At 39.4% G+C, this 19,927-nt stretch overlaps 1 protein-coding gene across 1 annotated transcript in view; it reads right to left on the bottom strand.

The window, feature by feature from the left end:
- Positions 1-19,927, bottom strand: part of Exoc6 (exocyst complex component 6) — a 139,374-nt gene that overhangs the window by 93,722 nt on the left and 25,725 nt on the right. The window contains exons 3-9 of the mRNA XM_050158041.1: positions 19,799-19,846; positions 19,583-19,673; positions 17,741-17,786; positions 13,686-13,890; positions 12,253-12,408; positions 7,558-7,626; positions 3,064-3,147 (exon numbers count right to left, since the gene is read on the bottom strand). Of these exons, the coding sequence (XP_050013998.1) occupies positions 3,064-3,147; positions 7,558-7,626; positions 12,253-12,408; positions 13,686-13,890; positions 17,741-17,786; positions 19,583-19,673; positions 19,799-19,846 (699 nt within the window). The remainder of the gene's footprint in view (positions 1-3,063; positions 3,148-7,557; positions 7,627-12,252; positions 12,409-13,685; positions 13,891-17,740; positions 17,787-19,582; positions 19,674-19,798; positions 19,847-19,927) is intronic.

The raw sequence follows: 19,927 nt of genomic DNA, 5'->3' as shown, positions 1-19,927 counted from the left end.
AGTGGCCTGGACTTGCGAGCTAACACAAATCTTCCCCCACCCCAAGGTGAGTTTGTCAGGTTATTTTATCTCAGCAACTGGAAAAGAAACTAAGACAGTGGATCCCATAAATGTGGTAAGATTTTCAAACATGAGGGTCTCTTTCAGTTGAAGGAAGTGAGATCATTAATACTTTGTGTTAATTATTTGTATTACATTTATTTAGGTGTATCTGTTTACACATATGGAGAACAGCTTGCAGGAACCTGTTCTTTATTCTACCCTGCGGGTCCCATGCACTGAACTCAGGTCTCAGGATTGGAGGCAGGTGCCCTTATTCTCTGAGTCATCGCACCTGCCTTGTTAATACTTTTTAACTTAAAAACAGGACAAGTGCTGACCAAAAGGCTCACAGGTGAAGGCCACTTGCCACTAAGCCTACAATATGAGTTCAGTCACCAGGAATCAAATGGTAAAAAGAACCAACTCTTTCAAGTTGTCCCCTGATCTCACAAATGTACTGTAGCACTCATACACACACGGGGAGGGGGAAGGAATATTTATTTTCATTTTATGGGTGTGAGTATTTTATGGGTGTGCGTAACTCTGTATCATGTGCGTGTCGTGTCAAGGAGGACATAAGAAGGTGTCAGTTCCTCCAGAAGAGTAACTTTTAACCACTGATTAAAAAAAAATGCAAAGGGATACAATTATTCAGTGACATAGTACTAATTGTCTAATGTTTGTGAGAAGCTAGGTTCAGTCTCTAACACTGCAAAAAGAAAATGTATTCTACATAACATAAAGTTTTGTTATTTTCTGATAGTTGCTATATAGCATAGTATTATGACAAAAAAAAATCAAACATTACATATATGCTTGAGTAAAGTGTGCTTTTTCAACTGTAAAAACGAGGTTCCCTATACCCCAGTAAATTAAGCCCACTAAGCATATCCTGCATCTTAATGAAATTCTGTCTACTTGGTTTATAAGTCATCTACTATGCTTGTGGGTTCTTTCCATTTCTCCTTGGAGTCATGGCAATCTGTTTTGTATGTCTGAGTTAATGTTATCAAACGTTTATAGGTTTACAATAATCAACACTTAGATAGATAGATATTTTATTTCATTACTCCAGGCTTGGGTTTTTTTTTTTTTTAACCCCACTAAATGGTTTTTATTCTTCAAGAAGTTACTCCACAAAGCTCATGGAACATCCTAAGTTACCACACAACATCAGTGTTCACTAGACACTGAACCCTAGCCTTACATGGACTTTCCTTCAGAGCTGAGGATGCTGCTGCAGGCTTATTAGAGCATCTCATCCCTCTAAGAACTTCTAGGATCTATTTATTTTTGTCCTCGTCTGTTGGGATTGAACTCAAAACTTCAAGCATGCTAAGCCAGCACTCTACCAATGAGTTCTGACAAAATTATGTGCTCTACAATTACCATCCAAGACACAAAGATATGCACATATCTCTAGATACACCTCACAAAGCTCCCTCGTGCCTCTGTAGTAAACTATTCTACCAGACTCCCAGTCTTTGACCCCCACTGACCCACTTTGTCCTATGGTTTTTGTCTTTTCAAAAATTTCAGTTACATAAGCCACACTGTACCAATTTCATATATCTGAATGTTTTCATATAGAATGGTGCTTAAAAAATGTAGCCATATTTGTGTGTTCCTCTATATATCCAAGCACAATAATATGTTTATTCATAATGATGTAATTTGTCTACTAATGAGTTCCCAGACATTGAGGATGGTTCTAGATTCTGGTATTTATGAATAAAGCTACTATAATCAGTCATATGTGAGTCACTATGGAAAGTTATGTTATCATTTCTCATAAATAACTACTTAGGGGAACTGTAGAATTGCACAATAATTTATTATTACAAATTGTCAGACCATTTTCCAGTAATATTATTTTATACCCACCAGAAGTATAAGAGAATCCAGTTGTTGAGTCCCACATCCTGACCAGCACTTTATACTGTCAATCTTTTTAATGTAAGGCATCCATAACATGGCAGTAATTCATTGTAGCTTTTGCTTACATTTTCCTGATGAAAAGTTATAATGAACATTTGTGTATCTGTAATAAGATGTCTATTTAAATCTCTTGTCTGTTTTTAAGGCTAGTTTATTTGTCATTAATTGTTGAGAGAGGCTTTTAGATAGCTTTATCTATTGATTATCTTAATAATGGGCTTTACACTCCCTAAGCCCCTGATAATAAGAAAGGAGACCTCGTTCAGGGCATCTGCTTGAAGGGCTCTAGATTTGTCCCTGTATCACTCAAAATCATTCTTTCCTATCCCAGAGATCCTTTTAGGATAAAAGCTACACTCAATGCCTCATTAAACCTACCTGGGTTTCTGCCTTCACCACTTAGGTTATAGTCAGTATTTTGAGGTGTTTTTCATGTGTATTGTCTATGAACTTTCACAAACACATTTAGTCATGTAAATGTCACCACAATCAAAGGTTTTGACTTAATTATATTTCCTGGCAGATCCCTAATACATTTAAGAAAAATCTAATTTAAAAAAAATCTATCCAGAGGCTAGAAAAATGGCTTAGTGGTTAGGAGCCCTGGCTGCTCTTACAGAGGACCAAATTTCAGTTCCTACCACCCATGAGGAGGCTGACAACCACCTGTAATTCCAGTTTCAGGGGATCTCATGCTCTCCTGGCCTCTGAAGGTAACCCTAATCACATAAACAAACCTACCCCAGCCACATACACATAATTAAAAATAAAAATACAAAGAAAAAGTCTATCTACTGTCTTCAGTTGTTTTGTTCAGTGTGACAAAGAATCATAGCACATAATTTACCATAGTGTGAGAAACAAATTACCGCTGCCTGACATTGTGCTTGTTCATCTGTATTTAATTCAACGTCTATCTTTCCTAAGAGAATATAAACTCATGAGAGAAGGGACTGACCCAGCTTTGCTCACTATTGTGAGCACCTAAATCAATTACTAGAAATGGTAGGTGCTCAATAAATATTTACATGCTCTGAAAACTACATTCAGGGACAGGCTGGTGGCACAGGGCCTTGCACTCACCACACTCGACTGTGGCTGCAGAACCAGGCGTGCTTGCTTCTTCCTTTGCTTCCGGTAGTAATTTTCAAACGTTTCTTCATCACCCTAAAGAATGTCAGGAGAATGATGGTCAAGACTGCCATCTCCAACCTCCCTCCTTCCCTTGCCCTCCCTGCTGAGAGAGCCTTCTTCAACCTCTGGGAGTCATGATCATTTACAAACTGGAACATAAATGACAAATGGCATTTCACACTGACAGTAAGACAAAGGCATTATAGCTCAAACACACACACACACAAAATCAGCAACTTTACTTCAAATTTACCTAAAATAAAGTTCAAGCAATTATACATTTTCCTACTTTACCACTTAAACTTTACAAGCTTTTCTCTGACCAAACAAAAAATGGAGGTCTTGATGATAATGCTAAATAAGAAAAAAAGCTGTCAAACTATTAGCTGGCCTCTCTCTCCACACCAGCCACACGGTCAGCACGTCCACTTCACCATTCACACTGTGTCGGTGCATCCACTTCACCATCCGCACTCACCCCGTCCACTTCACTGTCCGCACCGTCACCCCATCCACCTCACCATCCACACCGTCAGTGCGTCCACTACACTGTCCTCTTCCACTTTCAGGCTTTCACACACGCTCTTCCTGGTGGGCGGTTCCCAGTTCTCATTCTCTCTGTGACACTGTTACTCAGCTTTGGGACTCCTCCCGGATGTCAAGGCCCTAAGAGAGCTTTCCATAGTGTGCCATTCAGTTATTCTATCACAACTCACACTTCCAACCACAGCACCATGGATGATGTCAAACTCAGATACATCTCCATCCCGTCTGCTCAGTAAGAATCCTTTCAGAAACAAAGAAAAAGTTGGGAATCACATTCTCCTCTTCATCTAAGACTCCACAGGGGGAAAAAAGGAAAATTTAACAATAAAAAATTTTTCAACAAAAAATTGATTTATTTTCTTTATATTAAGTAGCTACAAACCATTACTTTCCTAAATGTAACCTAAAATAAACTCATAATGCAAAAAATAAAAACAAAAACTTAAGTATCTCCTATGTAAAGCCTTCTAATTATCTTGTGGCCCAACTACCAAAAACTCCAAAATAACTATGCTACTGATTATGCAATTCTAGTACATTAACTGAAAAAATTTTTACTAAGAGTTTGAGCAAATACAGAAGATAAGACATTAGGCATAATATAAAATATAACCTCAATGAAGCAGAGCCAGGCATCATTTACTTAAGATAAATGGACAGTTCTCACATGTATGGCTCACATGCATCCCTCTACTTTTGAACTCCCACTAGCATTACACTACCCTAACACAATTTTACCTGATTTAATGTGTTTTGTCTAAATGTTGTATTTTCTAATTAAAATGTTTTAGTGATCATTTTTTTTGAACTTACTTACAAGAATCTTGATGTTAAAATTACTATTTCACTTCAGGTATAAATTATTCTAATTAGTACTTAACTGATCCAAACAGCATAAACATGTGCTATGTTCTAATGACAAGTAAATAAAAGATAAATTTGTATGTGAAGCCAATATCTTTTAAATTTTTATATAATAGAATATTTTTGTTTTGTTTGTTCATTTTTTGGATTAACATTTTATTATTAATTCAATGGTTTTTAATATTTATTGTTTATTGCTATCAAAAACTAAGTCCTGAAGTTCTCTACCCATTTGTTCTTTTTCTTCGAAAACTGAGAAACAGAAACATCCAAAATAAGCACAAATAAAAGCAATCCATGACCATTAATCTAGCACTGCACACATGCAAGAGAAATATATATATATATATATATAAGTCTTTGGGAAACACAAGAGAAGCAAATATATCCAAATCAGTAAAGCAGAGTGCCATTAAGATGAACCAGGGAGGAAGAAAAAAACCAGACACTTTTCAAAATGCCAATCTTTTTTGAGACAGATTCCCCTATGTAGTCCAGGCTGTTTTCCAACTTGTAATCCTCCTGCCTCAGCCTCCTCCTCAGGCTAGAATTACAAGTAAGCTACACTAGATTCAGCAGTAAAGAGAGGTGTGGGGATTTTTTCTTGAGGGAGGTTGTGAGCCTTGCCTTTAACATCTCCTAGTAATGCGCAATAAAGAGCCCAAATTGGTCATCTTCTATAACCAGGGCTTCCTAGCAGTGGGACTGGCACATCAACCCAGCCATACAAAACCTTCAACCTACAATCTGACCTGCCTGCAAGATGTGCTGGGGCAATGGTGCAGAACTTGTGGGAGTGACCAATTAATGACTGGTCCAACTTGAGGCTCACACCTAACATACCTAGATGACCGAGAACCAGGAACTGGACAGCTCAGAGACCCAGGATAGAACCAAATACAATTGCAAAAAAAAAAAATCAATAAAATGATGCCTTATGATATTCTGCTATACGCATAGATCAGTGCCTAGCCCAATTGTCATCAGAGGGGCATCATCCAGCAACTCATGGGAGCAGATACAGAGACCCACAGTCAAACACTATGAGGAGCCAGGGGAACCTGGAAGAAAAGATGGAGGAAGGACTGTAGGAGCCAGAGGGGTCTAGGTCTAGGGAACATGACCCACAAAACCATAGAGACTGATGTACCCTGTATGGGTCTAAGCTAAACCTTTGTATATATGCTGTGAGTGTGTAGCTTGATGCTCCTGTGGGACTCCTAAAACAGAAGTGGGGAAGGGGGTGAAGTGGGTGTCTCTGACCCTCTTGCCTGTGCTTGGTACCTTTTCCTCCTACTGGGTTGCCTCATCTAGCCTTTAATATGAGGGTCTGTGCCTAGCCTTATAGTATCATGTTAGGTCATGTTTGGTAGATAGCCCTGGGAGGCCTACTTGCTTGCTTTCTTCCTTCTTTCCTTCCTTTTGAAGGGAAATGGAGAAGTTGATCTGGCAGAGAGGGTAGGTAGAGGGCAGGACTGGACTGGAGGAAAGAAGGGGAAACTGTGGCCAGGATATAATGTATAAGAGAATAGAAGTTTTAAAAGAGGAAAGAAATGGGATTTTTTAAAAAAGAAATAACCTTGTCAGAAAAGAACTAATCACAAAAGTCAATATGTTAGGAAAAAATAGAAGAAGTAGAAGTAGTAGTGTATAACATAATTCAACTTTGGTTATAATAAAAGACATGGAATGTAAAACATCAATCAGACTTGATGGCACAGACATGTGAGCCCAGCTACTCGAGAGGCTGAGACAGAAGGATCACAAATTCAGGTCAACCTGGACAACTTAGTGAGACCCTGTCTCAAAATAAAAGTAAAAAAAGCTAAGGCACTGGGAATGTATCTCAGGTGGTAGAGGGATTGCATGCACACAGCCCTGGGTTAAATCTCCAGAACGGCCAGGCTGGGCTATATAAGATCCAGTCAAAAATGAAGGGGAGGAGAAGTGAAGAAAGAGAGGAAGAAAGGGAGAAGGGGGGGAAAAACAGGAGAAAGAGAAGGAGGGATAGAAAAACTAAGTACTACCAAACACAAAATCGTTCTCTACCAAACTCAGTAAGATTGGAAGGAACAGTCAAAGAATTAAACCACAGTATAGTGAACTTAGAAGGCTAATATATTCAGTTTGATTCAAAGTCAATGAGTCTGAGTTAAAAACAAAACAACCAAAGCCCATAGACAGGGCAACAGGAACCCTATTCCCAGTGTTATGTAACATTCCAGCTTAGCCTCCAGCTGTCTTAGGTGCAAATACAGTTAAATGCATAACTATCACCTGACATTATAAAAAAAGAAAATAGCAGCTCTGAAAGACTGAGAGGAAGAATTACTTCATCATGACCTAGACAAAGTATTATGTTTTTACAGTGCCCAAAGTACACAGTACCTGAGGAATGAATGACACTCAAGGTCCTCTAGCTCTAAATTCTCACACACACACACACACACACACACACACACACACACACACGGTAGAAAACACCTAATGATTCCTAAAGTTGACCTCTGGTCTCAACATTCATACAAACACATACATACACATGCATGCACACTTATGTATCCTTACATATACAAGCACACATATAAACACAAATGTGCACACACACACATACACGAGTTTGTTCCTTTCTTCCTTCCTCTCTTTTTGGTGGTAGTGCTGGGGCTAGAACCCAGAGCTTCATACATGCTACAAGGACACTCTACAATGGAGCTACATCCCCAGTCCTGAATTACATCTTGATAAAGAAATTATTTAAAAATGGGTAACTGCTTACTCAAAAGTACTAACGATATAATGTGGAACAAGCACACACTGAAATAAATACTAAAAAGTAACTATGAGTCAACCTTAGGAAGAAAGGGAGATGGAAGTACAATCTCCTCCTGTCCCCAGAAAGTACCAAAGCCATTATTCTGCGACGTCCCAGGGTGCACTTATACATTCCCAGTGACAAAGACTATGATGCACACAGCATATCAAAAGCACATCACCGTGGGACTCCATACGGTCAGAATTGGCAAAAATACTCACCAAAGCAGAATAAATGTGTAAGCATCGGTAAACAGGTGAAAAATCAACGAGATCTTGAACAGTTAAGACCTAAAAAAATAAATCTATTTTTAAAAACGATAGGTTATACTATTAGATAATACTAAGTTAAAATCAAACATCAACTCACAGACTGTTAAAATATTTATTTAATTCTCCCAGGCATACAATATAAATGCAATCCCATGTCATTTCACTCTGGTGGTTTTGTAGCTTATTCCTTATATGTTTATTATTATTGTTGACTGTTACGGATTATAGAGAAAAATAATTTTTTCCTATACTGTGGACTGACCCCAAGGCCTTGCACTTGCTAAGCACTCTACCATTGAGTAGAAAACATATCTGTATCATGCTTAGCAGAGCATCAAAAAATTGCTGTAATAAGTACATATTCATTACAGCCTTGTTTGAGGTAATTCATTAATTTACATTCTGGCTTTAAACAAAGTTCCATTTAAAGCAAAACCATTGTTTCAAATTAGAAACTGTCACTATTATCTCATGGACCTTTTTTTAAAAAATTGCATAGCTACTTAAAATTGGTCTATCAATTTTAAGATGCATGCCAGCTTCTAAAATATATAATACAAAAATTATTCACATTATGTTACAGTGTTTAAAAAAGTATTCCTTAGAACTATTTTAAAATAGCATAAAGAAACCAGGCAGTGATGGTGCATGCCTCATGTGGAATGTCCTTCTGTAGGCTGTGAACATGCATTCCTCCCACTGGTTAATAAATAACCTCGTTTGGCCTGTGACAGGATAGAATATAGCTAGGTGGGAAATCCAAGCAGAGAGAGAAAGAGAAAAGGTAGGTTGAGAGAGATGTCAGTGAGCCGCCCATAGAACAGGATGCCATAATACCTAACGTAATGCCATTGTCACACAGAGCTATACAGACTATTAGAAACAGGTTAACTTACAAGTGAAGGCTAGTCAGTAATAGCCTAAGCCATTGGCTAACAATTATATTAATATTAGCCTCTGAGCGATTGATTACTCTATAAGCAGTTGTGGTGACTGGAAGAGAAACTGGTCCAATGGGCCCAGGTGAGACAGAGAAACGCCTCCAGCTACACACACCTGTAATCCCAGCACTTGGGAGGCAGAGGCAGAGGCAGAGGCAGATCTCTGTGAGTTTGAGGCCAGCCTGGGCTATAAGAGCAAACAAAAACAAACAAACAGAAAACAAAAAATATAAAGTCTCTCAAACTGAGAAATCTGTGAATTCTTCTAAAAAAGGAACACATTTCTATTCTCACAAATCCTGAATAGATTATGTTCTTACTTATTAGGGAAAATTATGAAAACAAAATATAGAAATAGTAAAAGGGATCCAAAAGAATAGGAAACAACCAAAGTACCTTAAGCAATGGCCTTAGAGCTAACATATGATTCTAATATCACCAACATGTAGAGATGTGCAAAACAGACAGGGGAAACTAGTTAAGAATTGACTTCTTGGACCACAAGGGGTGCACCCACCCACGGAGACAGTGGGGCTGATCTATTGGGAGCTCACCACGGCCAGCTGGACTGTGACTGAAAAAGCATGGGATAAAACCGGACTCTCTGAATATGGCGGAAAATGAGGGCTGCTGAGAAGCCAAGGACAGTGGCACTGGGTTTTGATCCTACTTCATGTTCTGGCTTTGTGGGAGCCTAGCCAGTTTGGATGTTCACCTTCCTAGACCAGGATGGAGGGGGGAGGACTTTGGACTTTCCACAGGGCAGGGAACCCTGACTGCTCTTCAGACTGGAGAGGGAGGAGGAGAGGAGTGGGGGGAGAGGAGTGGGAGGAAGGGGAGGGATATGGGAGGCTGGGAGGAGGCGGAAATTTTTTTTTCTTTCAGTAAAAAAAAAAAATAAAGAGCTGAGCATGCATAGGGCTTGCATATCAGTGGGAAAAAAAAGAATTGACTTCTTATCATCCACGTCTTCAAAGGAAAAAAAGAATACAAAATCCTCTAAATATTAAGAACAAAGATGTCAATTTGAGAAAGTGTCTCATACTGAAACCATGTTTGCAATTTGTACACTATCTCAAAATTCAACCTAAAAAGATCCAATTCTATGTCTCCAATGACAACTATTATAGGAAACAACTTCAGCCTCAGGTATGCAGGGATTTATCAGAATGAAAAGCAACAAGTGCTGTCCATCTCCCTTAACCTTTTAGAGTTGAGCTGTGTGTCCTTATCCCTACCTCTAAAGACACTGGTTTGGAATAAAGGACGGGAACTGGAGAGATGGCTCAGGGGGTAAACTGCTCGCCCTGTTACCCAGTGAAGGACAGAGTTCAGACCCCAGACCCACATAAAGGTCAGGCAGGTGTGTTGTCCCCTGTCATCCCAGCACTCCTCCCAAACTGTGGAGACAGGCGGCCTCCAGAACTAGCTGGTTGGCTAAGCAGTTCTGAGTCAACTGAGAGGCTAAAGTGGACAGTGTCAAGGATATTTCTGTGGTCAACCTCAACATACACAGCCTGAAACTCTAGCTCCAGAGAATCCAATGACCTCATTTGAATTCTGTGGGCAATCACACACAGATACACACACATAAATAAATAATAAAAATATAAATATTTCAAAATATTAGTAATAATACAAGACAGGCTCAACAGATGACTGTGCCATGATGAAGGTTTAAAAAAACAATAGGACGAAATAATAAATTTGGATAGAAAAAATAAATTTAAAATAATTTCAAGGTTTACAGATATGATTAAAAAAAACAATTAACAAGGCTGGAGAGATGACTCAGTGGTTAAGAGCACTCATTGTTCCTCCAGAGGACAAGATTCAAATCCCAGGATTCACTTGGCAGCTCACAACTGTCTATAACTCCAGTCCCAGGGAATTTGAGACCTTCACCTAGAAATACATGTGAGCAAAACACCAATGCACATAGAATAAAAAAATAAATAAATAATTTTTAAAAAGAGATGACAGTCACAGAGACCCTAATTGTTCAACATGCAGACAACAAAAGGCTGTGAGTGCCCAAACCTAAGTTGGACATCCACATCAAACTCCTCACCCAAAGGCTCAGGGGTCCTGTGGAAGAGCTGGTGAAAGACTGTAAGGGCCAGAAGTGGTAGACAACTTCAAGGAAGCAGTGTTTTCCAGAAGTAACAGGGCAGACGTAATATGAACTCACGGCAGTTGTGGCAGCATGCAAAATACCTGTGCAAGACCCAGCCAGGCAAAATCCCAGCATGGAGAGGGGAGGTGGGCACATAACCCTGCTCTAGCTGAGCCTATTAGAATTTGACAGCTGCTGGGAAAGGAAAAGTCATTTTTTTAATGATGTGACCTCTGGTAGGTCAACCACAGGCCAGGGAAGGCCCCATCCCCAACACAAGCTGGGCAGCACATACTAAACTCAATGAGGATAGAAGGAAGACAAAGGAAGAGGAGAATAAAGAGGAGGAGGGAAAAGAGGAAGAGGAGGGAAGAGGAGGAAGAAGAGGTAACCTCAAAGTTAGTGGGAAGGGATGGGAAGGTTAAAAGTGTGACAACAGGGGGAGCTGGGATGGCGGGTATACTCAAAATATACTGTACAGAATTTTCAAATATTTAATTTAAAAAATGTAAAGCTTAACAGAAGCTACAACCCTCAACACAAATTGAAATAAAGTGGCAGAAGGCTGGGGAGACAGTTCAGTCCATAAAATGCTTACCACAAAGGTATAAGGAAGTGACTTTGGATCCCCAGAACCACATAAACTTGAGGGAGTAGCAACATCCAACTATAACCCCAGCACTGCAGGATGGGGAAGAGTGAGTGTCTACAGTTCATGCCCCAGTCAGCCTAGCCAATCAGAGAGCTCCAGGCCCAATGAGACCCAGTCTCCGAAAAACTGAGGTGGCATCAATGAGATGGCTCTGTGTTTGCTACACAAGCCTGGCCACCTGAGTGATCCCTGGAACTTATCTAAAAGATGGAAAGAAAAAACAACCCCACTGAGTTGTTCCTTGACCTCCATACATCCACTGTGGCACATACATTCTTACACACACACACACACACACACTGAGAGTGATTAGAGAAAACACCTGATGTTCACCTCTGGCCTCAACACAAACATGCATACACATTCAGATGTACCTGTACACTCACATGCACATATACCACACGACACTACACATATGCACACATAAACTAAAATAAAATATAATATAAAATGGTAGGCTATCCAGAGTCGGGCCAAATAACAGAGTCAAAAATTATGAAATAAAAATTTGTCTCAGCTAGTTCAAATATGGTTACTACAAAAAAGATTAAATTTTTTTTTTTTTTTTTTTTTTTTTTTTGGTTTTTCGAGACAGGGTTTCTCTGTGGTTTTGGAGCCTGTCCTGGAACTAGCTCTTGTAGACCAGGCTGGTCTCGAACTCACAGAGATCCGCCTGCCTCTGCCTCCCGAGTGCTGGGATTAAAGGCATGCGCCACCACTGCCCGGCTTTATTTTTACTACTAATTATACCAAACAGCTAACACTCTACTGTCTACAAAAATACAGTCTGCAATATCCTGTTTGTCTATCAATTATGTTGTCTAATATTTCAGATCATTGGCTGTCCACTATGAACTGATGGACTTAAATCAATTGGACATGGAAAACACAGTGTTTTATAAATTCAATAATAAGGGAAAAAAGAAACCCATTACCTCCTCTTCATTCTCAGCCTCCTCTTCAAGTACATGTTTCAATACAATGTCATTCTTTTCTTCTAGAATTCTGTCATTATTTGCATGCATATTTTTCCCAAACCTCGCATGATTTTGCTTCTGCAGAGCAACACTGAAGCTTTTCTGCTGCTGTGCCTATTTTAAGGAGGACAAAGTTCAAATTACTTCAAAATTGATTCTAGTCAAAACCACCGTTTACTATCCATCCACCCACTCATCCATTTACCTAACTACCCACTTACATATTTGATACAGGCTCCTGCTATATAACCAGGCTGAACTGGAACTCATTACGTATCTCAGTCTGACCACAAACTTGAGGTCTTCCTGCTTCAGCCTCCCAAGTGTTAGATTTGTAGTTGTGAGTCCATATACAGTGCTCCCTGCCTCAAAATTATTCATAACATATCCCTTTTTTAAGTTGTTTCTTATAAAAACTGTTTCTTATAAACCTGTTTCAGGGCCTGGGGAAACATGTGCATGTGGGGTCAAAGTCAAGCCCCATTCTTCGGGATCATGATTGATTGATTGATTGATTGATTGATTTGAAATGAGATCTCTCACTGAGACCTGGGGCTAACCAAGTGATCTGCCCATATCTGCCTCTTCAGGGCTGAGATTACAAGCACACACTATGTCTGACTCTTTTATGTGGGTTCTGGGGATCAAACTCAGCTCCTCATGCTTGAGAAGCAAGCACTTTACCAACCAAGCCATCTCCAAAACTCCAATAATTATTTAAATGTAGGTGTAAGATCTGCAACAATGTCCTCTTTTTAATTCCTGATGTGTACTTTCTTCTCTTTCAAATTCTGTTATAAAGGATTATCAATCTTATTTGAAAAGATTTTTAAAAGGAACAATTTATGGGAAGTAGAAAGAAAGCTCAGCAGCTAAGAGCACTTGTTGCCCTTGCAGAGGCCGAGAGTTCAGTTCTCAGCATCCATCTCCAGCAGCTCACACACACCTGTAACCACATCTTCAGGAGATCAATATCTCTGACTGCCTCTAGCACCTGCACTCACATACACATACCTACACCCAGACACGTGCACATACTCGTAATAAAAATAATACAGATCTATCTTTAAAAAGGTAACACCATAAAGCTGTTTCCACTCTGTGGCTGGCACCTACAGTTAAGGCAGATCTGACGGCGGAAAACCATGTGAAGGAAAACACAGACTGCTGGGAGTTCAGCTGGTGAATGTCTGAAGAAATCAGCTAAACTGACTTTACTTAAATTTTTAAAATATCTGTAATTCCAAAGAAAATGCTAGGAAAAAACATTCTAACAGAGAACCAGGGATGATTAGAAAACGTTAAGCTTACGCACAAGGAAGCATGCTGAGAGGGAAGCCCTGTTTTACATCCCAGACATCAAGAATGTTAATCTGAAATGTTAGACTCACCTGTTTCATGGCTGTTTCACCTATTTTGTCAGAATGCTTTCGAATGCTTTCCAGAAAGTCCTTGAGATCGGACATGGAGATCTCTTTGATATCCTCCCGGAGTTTAGGAAGCGTGTCTATCATTAGCTGGCAGAAGCGATACTGACTGACCCGGGGGAAGTACACGGTCTCTAACTGTTCCATTGTTTGAAGTGCAGAATAATACCTGAGAGAGGTTAAAGGGAATTGTAAAAAGTTCATGTCAATTAACTACATAAAGAGACCCAAATAATCAAGCAGTCTGATGCTCCCCTCAAAGAGGAGTGACTGCATCTGGGCTCTCAGTGCTGGGACCTTTGCCTAGCTACACAAGGCCCTGGGCTCCACGTACAGCCCCAGTGAGAAAATAACATTTAGCCCCATTACTAAACACAACCATATATACTATACACACATTAGCAGCTAACATTCAGGGCTTCTACTAACATAAACTTAATTCCAACGAAATCTATAACATGAGGAATACTATCATAGTTGTTGCAATGTCTTAACTCTAAACAAATTTACAAATCACAACACAATGCTAAATTATTCACTAAACAATTTCTTACTATCTCTCCTACATTATATCCATCCACACAATGGTACCATCAAAAATTGTAGTACATGTTTCATTCTAAATAAATGTTAAATTTATTTAACTTTTTAAGAAAATGTCATACTACTATTTAATTAGAAATATCACTAAGTGCCTCAAGTCTAAGAGGAAAATCACTTGCTGGGTGGTTTCTTCCAATTCAACAAACACTTTCTGCATGCCCACTATTTATGAGGCACTATTGGACATGTCACGTGTGCAGTAATAAGTAAACCAGAGCTCGTACCCCAGAGAAACTGACACAGACCTTCATGGGCTAATTATTTCTTTCAACCCTCTGAGGTATAATCTATTGGCAACCAATGCTATTTATATGTTATGATAAGAAAACTAAAACAGTATGTAACTTGGTCAAGATGTCATAGTGAAATGGTTCCAGGATCCAGCATATAAACATATAAATATCCTAAGTTTCAAAAATTCAAGGAAAACCAGAAAATACTTTAAACTGAAAGATAATAGAAAAAAAGAACAAATCAAAACTTGTGACAAGGCATGTCTCATGTCTGTCACACCAGTATTGCAGAATATTTGTGTATATTGTAAAAATGTGTCTCTGCTTAAGACACCTTCTAATTGGTTTAATAAGGAGTTGAATGGTCAGTAGTTAGGCAGGAGAGGATAGGTGGGATTTCCAGGGAGAGAGAGAAAGGGGAGGAGGAATCTAGGTGTGAGATTTCACCAGCAGACTGCAAGTCAGACATGCCATACTGAGGAAAGGTAACCAAGCCATGTGGCAGAATGCAGACTTTTAAAAACTATGGGTTAATTAAGTTGTAAGAGTAGTTGGGGAAAAGCCTAAGCTAAAGCTGAGATTTCAAAATTAATAATAAGTCTCCAAATCATTATTTGTGGACTGAAGGTCCAAAGAGAGTCTGACAAGAAAGCTTGCCACATGCCAGTATTTGGATCCCTGAGGCAGAGCAGTCATAAGTTCAAGCATATGGTGGGATATAGTAAGATGCGGTTTCTGAAGGAAGAAAGAAAATGAAGGAGAGAGGGAAGAAGTAAGGAGGGAGGGGGAGGGAATAGTCAGTACTCTTACGAAAATTTATATCAAGAAAATTTCCTAGTGCATTATCAGATTAAAGATTAGTTTCCAAGTTAAAGTGTGGCTCCCAGGGTTGAAGAAATGGATCTGCAATTAAGGAAACTTGCTCCTTCTGCAGAAGACCAGGACCACAGTTTGGTTTCCAGCATCCATATGGCAGTTCACAACCAACTGTAACTCCAGGCCCAGGGAATTCAATATCTACTTCTGGCTTCTGCAGGCACCAAGCACACACACAGTACACATACAAACATGCAGGCAAAATACTCAAGTACATAAAATAAATAGACTATTTTAAAAGGTGGCTCCCCAAGAACCCATCAGGCACACTGAAAACAAACAAGCCATTAAAACTTATCATTAAAAATTTACAGAACACAGAGGACAAAGTTTTTCTTTGTTTGTTTTTTAAGGACAAAGTTAAGAAACGAAGCCGGATGCTGGTTTTGCACACCTCTAATCCCAGCACTTGGGAGGCAGGCAGAAGCAGATGGATCTCTGTGAGTTTGGGGACACCCTGGTCTACATAGTGAGTTCCAGGACAACCAGGGCTACACAAAGAAACCCTGTCTCAAAAACAAACAAACAAACCAAAAAACCAAAACAAAACAAAAAACAAAAGCAAAGAAAAAAAGCAACAAAAGAAAAAGAAATGAGAATGACTTCAGACTTCCCAATGGCAACCATGGAAGATAGAGGTCATAAGAGAACACACCTGCAGAGAAGAAAGCTCATAAGTTTGCTCACACATGTGCCACCCCGATCCCATGAGTGTGTGTGTGTATGTATACATATGTGTGAGTGTATGTGTGCATGTGTGTGTTTGTGCACATGTGAGTGAGAGTGTGATGAGCCCAGGTTGCGGGCAAATCTTAGTTTCTAAATAGTGCTGCTGTCTGGTAACAATACTATTTCTAATAGAACTATTAAAGAAACACAGGCACGGGCAGAAGAGCGCGGTGAGAGCCAGGGACATCACACTGTATGGCAGGAAAGCACACAAAGAGGACACAAACTGGCTTGAAAATCTCTACCCTAAACTGGAACAATCTGTACATCAAATAGAATAAAGATAATAATAAACTAATGCATTTATTTTTAAAATATTCATGATTCTACAGCAATAATCAGAAAAAAGGAGCAAAGAAAACAGATTAAAAGTGGTAATCCCACTCAGACAGTGATGGCACACACCTTTAATCCCAGCACTCAGGAGGCAGAAGCAGGCGGAGCTCTGTGAATTCGAGGCCACCTTGGTCTACAAATTGAGTTCATGACAGCCAGGGTTATACAGAAAAGCCCTGTCTCAAAAAGAAAAAAAAAAAAAAAAAGAGTTACAAGAGTTGACCTGGCCTTTTCATGAATAGCAAAAGAACAGCTGGAGGGGAGGGCAGCATCTTCAGAAGTGTGAAGCCTAGCACCTTCAGTCCAGCACTGGAGAGGCTAGAAGGCAGGGCCACTGCAAGTCTGAGGCTGCAAAATGAGTGAGACCTGTCTCTAAAATCATTATTATTGGATTTTATTAATAAAATAAAATGGACAAAAAAACACATAAGAACTAAATTTTCAGGCAGGAAAGAAGATAATATTTGGGGCATGGTAGAGAAAATCTGATTATAACTATTAGATTATATCACTGAAAAAACAGATTAAGCCCCTAGACTGGAAAACAGTAAGAGTCATTTTGCTGTGCAGCAATGGTCTGTACCTGCCAACTGTATTTTAATAAAATGCTGATTGGCCAGTAGCTATGCAGGAAGTATAGGCAGGCAAGGAGAACAGGAGAATTCTGGAAAGAAGAAAGATTCAGTCTGCAGTCATCACCCTGACACAGAGGAAGCAAGATGTGACTGCCTCGCCAAAAAAGGTACCAAACTACGTGGCTAACACAGACAAGAATTATGGTTAATGTAAGTTATGAGTTAATAAGAATCCTGAGCTAATAGGCAAATCAGTTTATGATTAATGTAGACCTCTGTGCGATTCTTTGGGATTGAATGGCTGCAGGACCAGGTAGGGCAGAAACCTCAGTCGACATCATTTTCGTCTTTATTACGAGGCAGAAGGTGAAGAACGCTGCCCTGGCTGTCAGCTTATAACCACCTGTACTCTGCCTCCAGCCCACATCCCACATTCGGCCCTTCAATATCGCAAAATACATCAGTAAGTTAACAAAATCCTGACTCCTGTTGAGTTGTCTGTTTATTCTTTATCAGTGCTATCAATCTTTCATGTCACCTCTAAGGACAAGCACTCGTAAGTACACGGTTACAGTCTGCTTTACTGGTGATATGACAAGCACGCTGCACGAAAAGGCTGAAGCCAGAGGCGCCCTGTGCTCACGAGACAGCAGAGAAGTGGGCTCACCTTTTCATGCTCATCTGCTCTTTCAGCTTGCTGTACATTTCCAGCACTGCAGGAAAAACAACAGTTGAGTTTCGTAAGAACAGGACATTGACACAACAAACTTGTTAGTCTTCTCTATACTACAACGTGGTGAGCTAATATTCTTGAATAAAAGTTATATGTGTTGTTAATGGAAATGATTTAAAATTTGCACATATTGAACATTATATACATTAACATATTAAAGCTGGAACGCTTATATATACTGATACCTGCAATGAGACAGGAACCTATTAATAATTATTTTATTCAGAAACTACTAATATCTCTTCCCAGAATTAGAAGTTTCTATTTTAGGTACTTGAGAAAGAAAACTGAGTGACAGTGAGATTCATCTGACTCAACATAAATAGCACGACTGTAATATAACTGACTACAAGGAAATTCACAGGGAATCTACAAAGAAAAAACACTGTCAAATGCAATTAGCACAGTGAGTTCTAACAACAGTCGAAATAAACCCAGCAAAGAATATTTATTTCAACGCTCCCACAAAGCCTCAGAAACATAATTATTCAATAAAATAATACACTTTGAACTGTATAATCCTAATATCTTCCATAATGATTGACACATGGGGAAATGTATGTGTTGTTCATCAAAAGGGTAGATTTGGGGAGGGGAGGCTCTGGGTGTGGCAATGAAGAGTAAGTATTCACAGGTGCTCAGAGCCACTGTCCAGCATCTCAGTTTTACAACCCACTAAGGTGTGCGCTGAACCCACCAGCGCTGAACTCCACCAGTACACACATTTAGGCTTACTGTCCAAGGTGACAAATGGCAAAGCATCCAGTGAAGAAGTGTCTTCAAGGTTAACACAATGTATCTAATGGCAGCAGAGGGATTATAAAGCCCCATTCAAAGCGTCTCTCAACCCTGAAACCTTTAGAAAGTTGGCATTCCATTTATACAAGGTTAATATGCGAATATCCCTGGTCCACTATGCATTCAACTAAGTGGACTTGTAGGAGTTCTAAGAAAAGCTATTCTCCTTAGTGAGAAAACAAAGTATTTATCTTAGTCAATAAAAACTGCTGACAATATCATTTCTATTCTAAGCTAATTTTCTATCACATAACTAGTATGCATGGTATTATATGGAGGGTTAGGTCTCCTCCTAAAGAGGAGCTAAGTTAAAGCAGATCCTGAGATGGATTTCACTGACAACGTGAAAACAAAGAAATGGCATATACCTGCTCTGTTTGAACAGGATGCATCCAATTTACAACATAGTAAGTCCAGGTGAAGAAATACTGGCTAGTTCTTGAGAATTTATGTAATATCCCAGTAATATCTGAGCCAGACCAAGAACTAAGTCTTTCCAAAAAGCAATTGGAGAGGCAAAAGAAGGGAGGCCTAGCTAGCATTTACAGTGTTTCTTTACTTTATCGAAAATGAGGTTGGGAACAAAGTCAACCTGGTAGGTGACAAACATAAAACAATGGGAAAACTAGAGGTTAAAAAAAAAATAGGCAGATTAGATAAAGCCCAGAAAAACATAGCTAAAAGACACTCTCCAGAGGGAAAACAGACAAGCATGGAGGTGGGGTGATGGTGGAGAGGTCACCCAAATGCCAGCTAGACAGAGAGGAAATGCAAAGATGTTTAGGAAACAGGTGAAATGGAAACATTTATTTTGTAAAACTCACGGAAATCCAAAGAAGGAGCAAGCATGAAAGGCAACCAGAGGCGATGCTAGGGAGCAATCACAATAATCTGTAATCCCCACAGGGAAGATGACTATGCAGTACCATTGAATTACAATTTTACCACACCAAACATACGGTACGTCGTTTGACTCACCTGGGAGGCATAACTGCAATTTCTCTACTACAGTTATAATATTTCTCTGCTGAATTCTACATCGAATAATATCTTCTGTTTGTACTATCACCTTGGAAAATAAAGTGTTGACAATTTTAAGGTTAAATGGCATCCATATATACCAAGTTCTCTCTCTCCCTCACTCCCTCCCTCTTCCCATCCATCCACCCAGCTATCCATCCATCCTTTTCTTACCTCTTTTCCAGCATCTTGAAACCTTCGGTTGGTATCAGTAACTTGCACCTTAAAAATAATTTCGCCTTAGTTAGACAAACTTGCATAAAGTTGCCCTGATGCAACTGCTCACCCTTGTAATCAGATCAT

The sequence above is a fragment of the Alexandromys fortis genome, unplaced genomic scaffold, assembly GCF_014885135.2.
Source record: "Alexandromys fortis isolate MF-2015 unplaced genomic scaffold, M_Fortis_MF-2015_v1.1 scaffold_10, whole genome shotgun sequence".
Lineage (NCBI taxonomy): Eukaryota > Metazoa > Chordata > Mammalia > Rodentia > Cricetidae > Alexandromys > Alexandromys fortis.
This window is presented reverse-complemented; position numbering and strand designations above follow the sequence as displayed.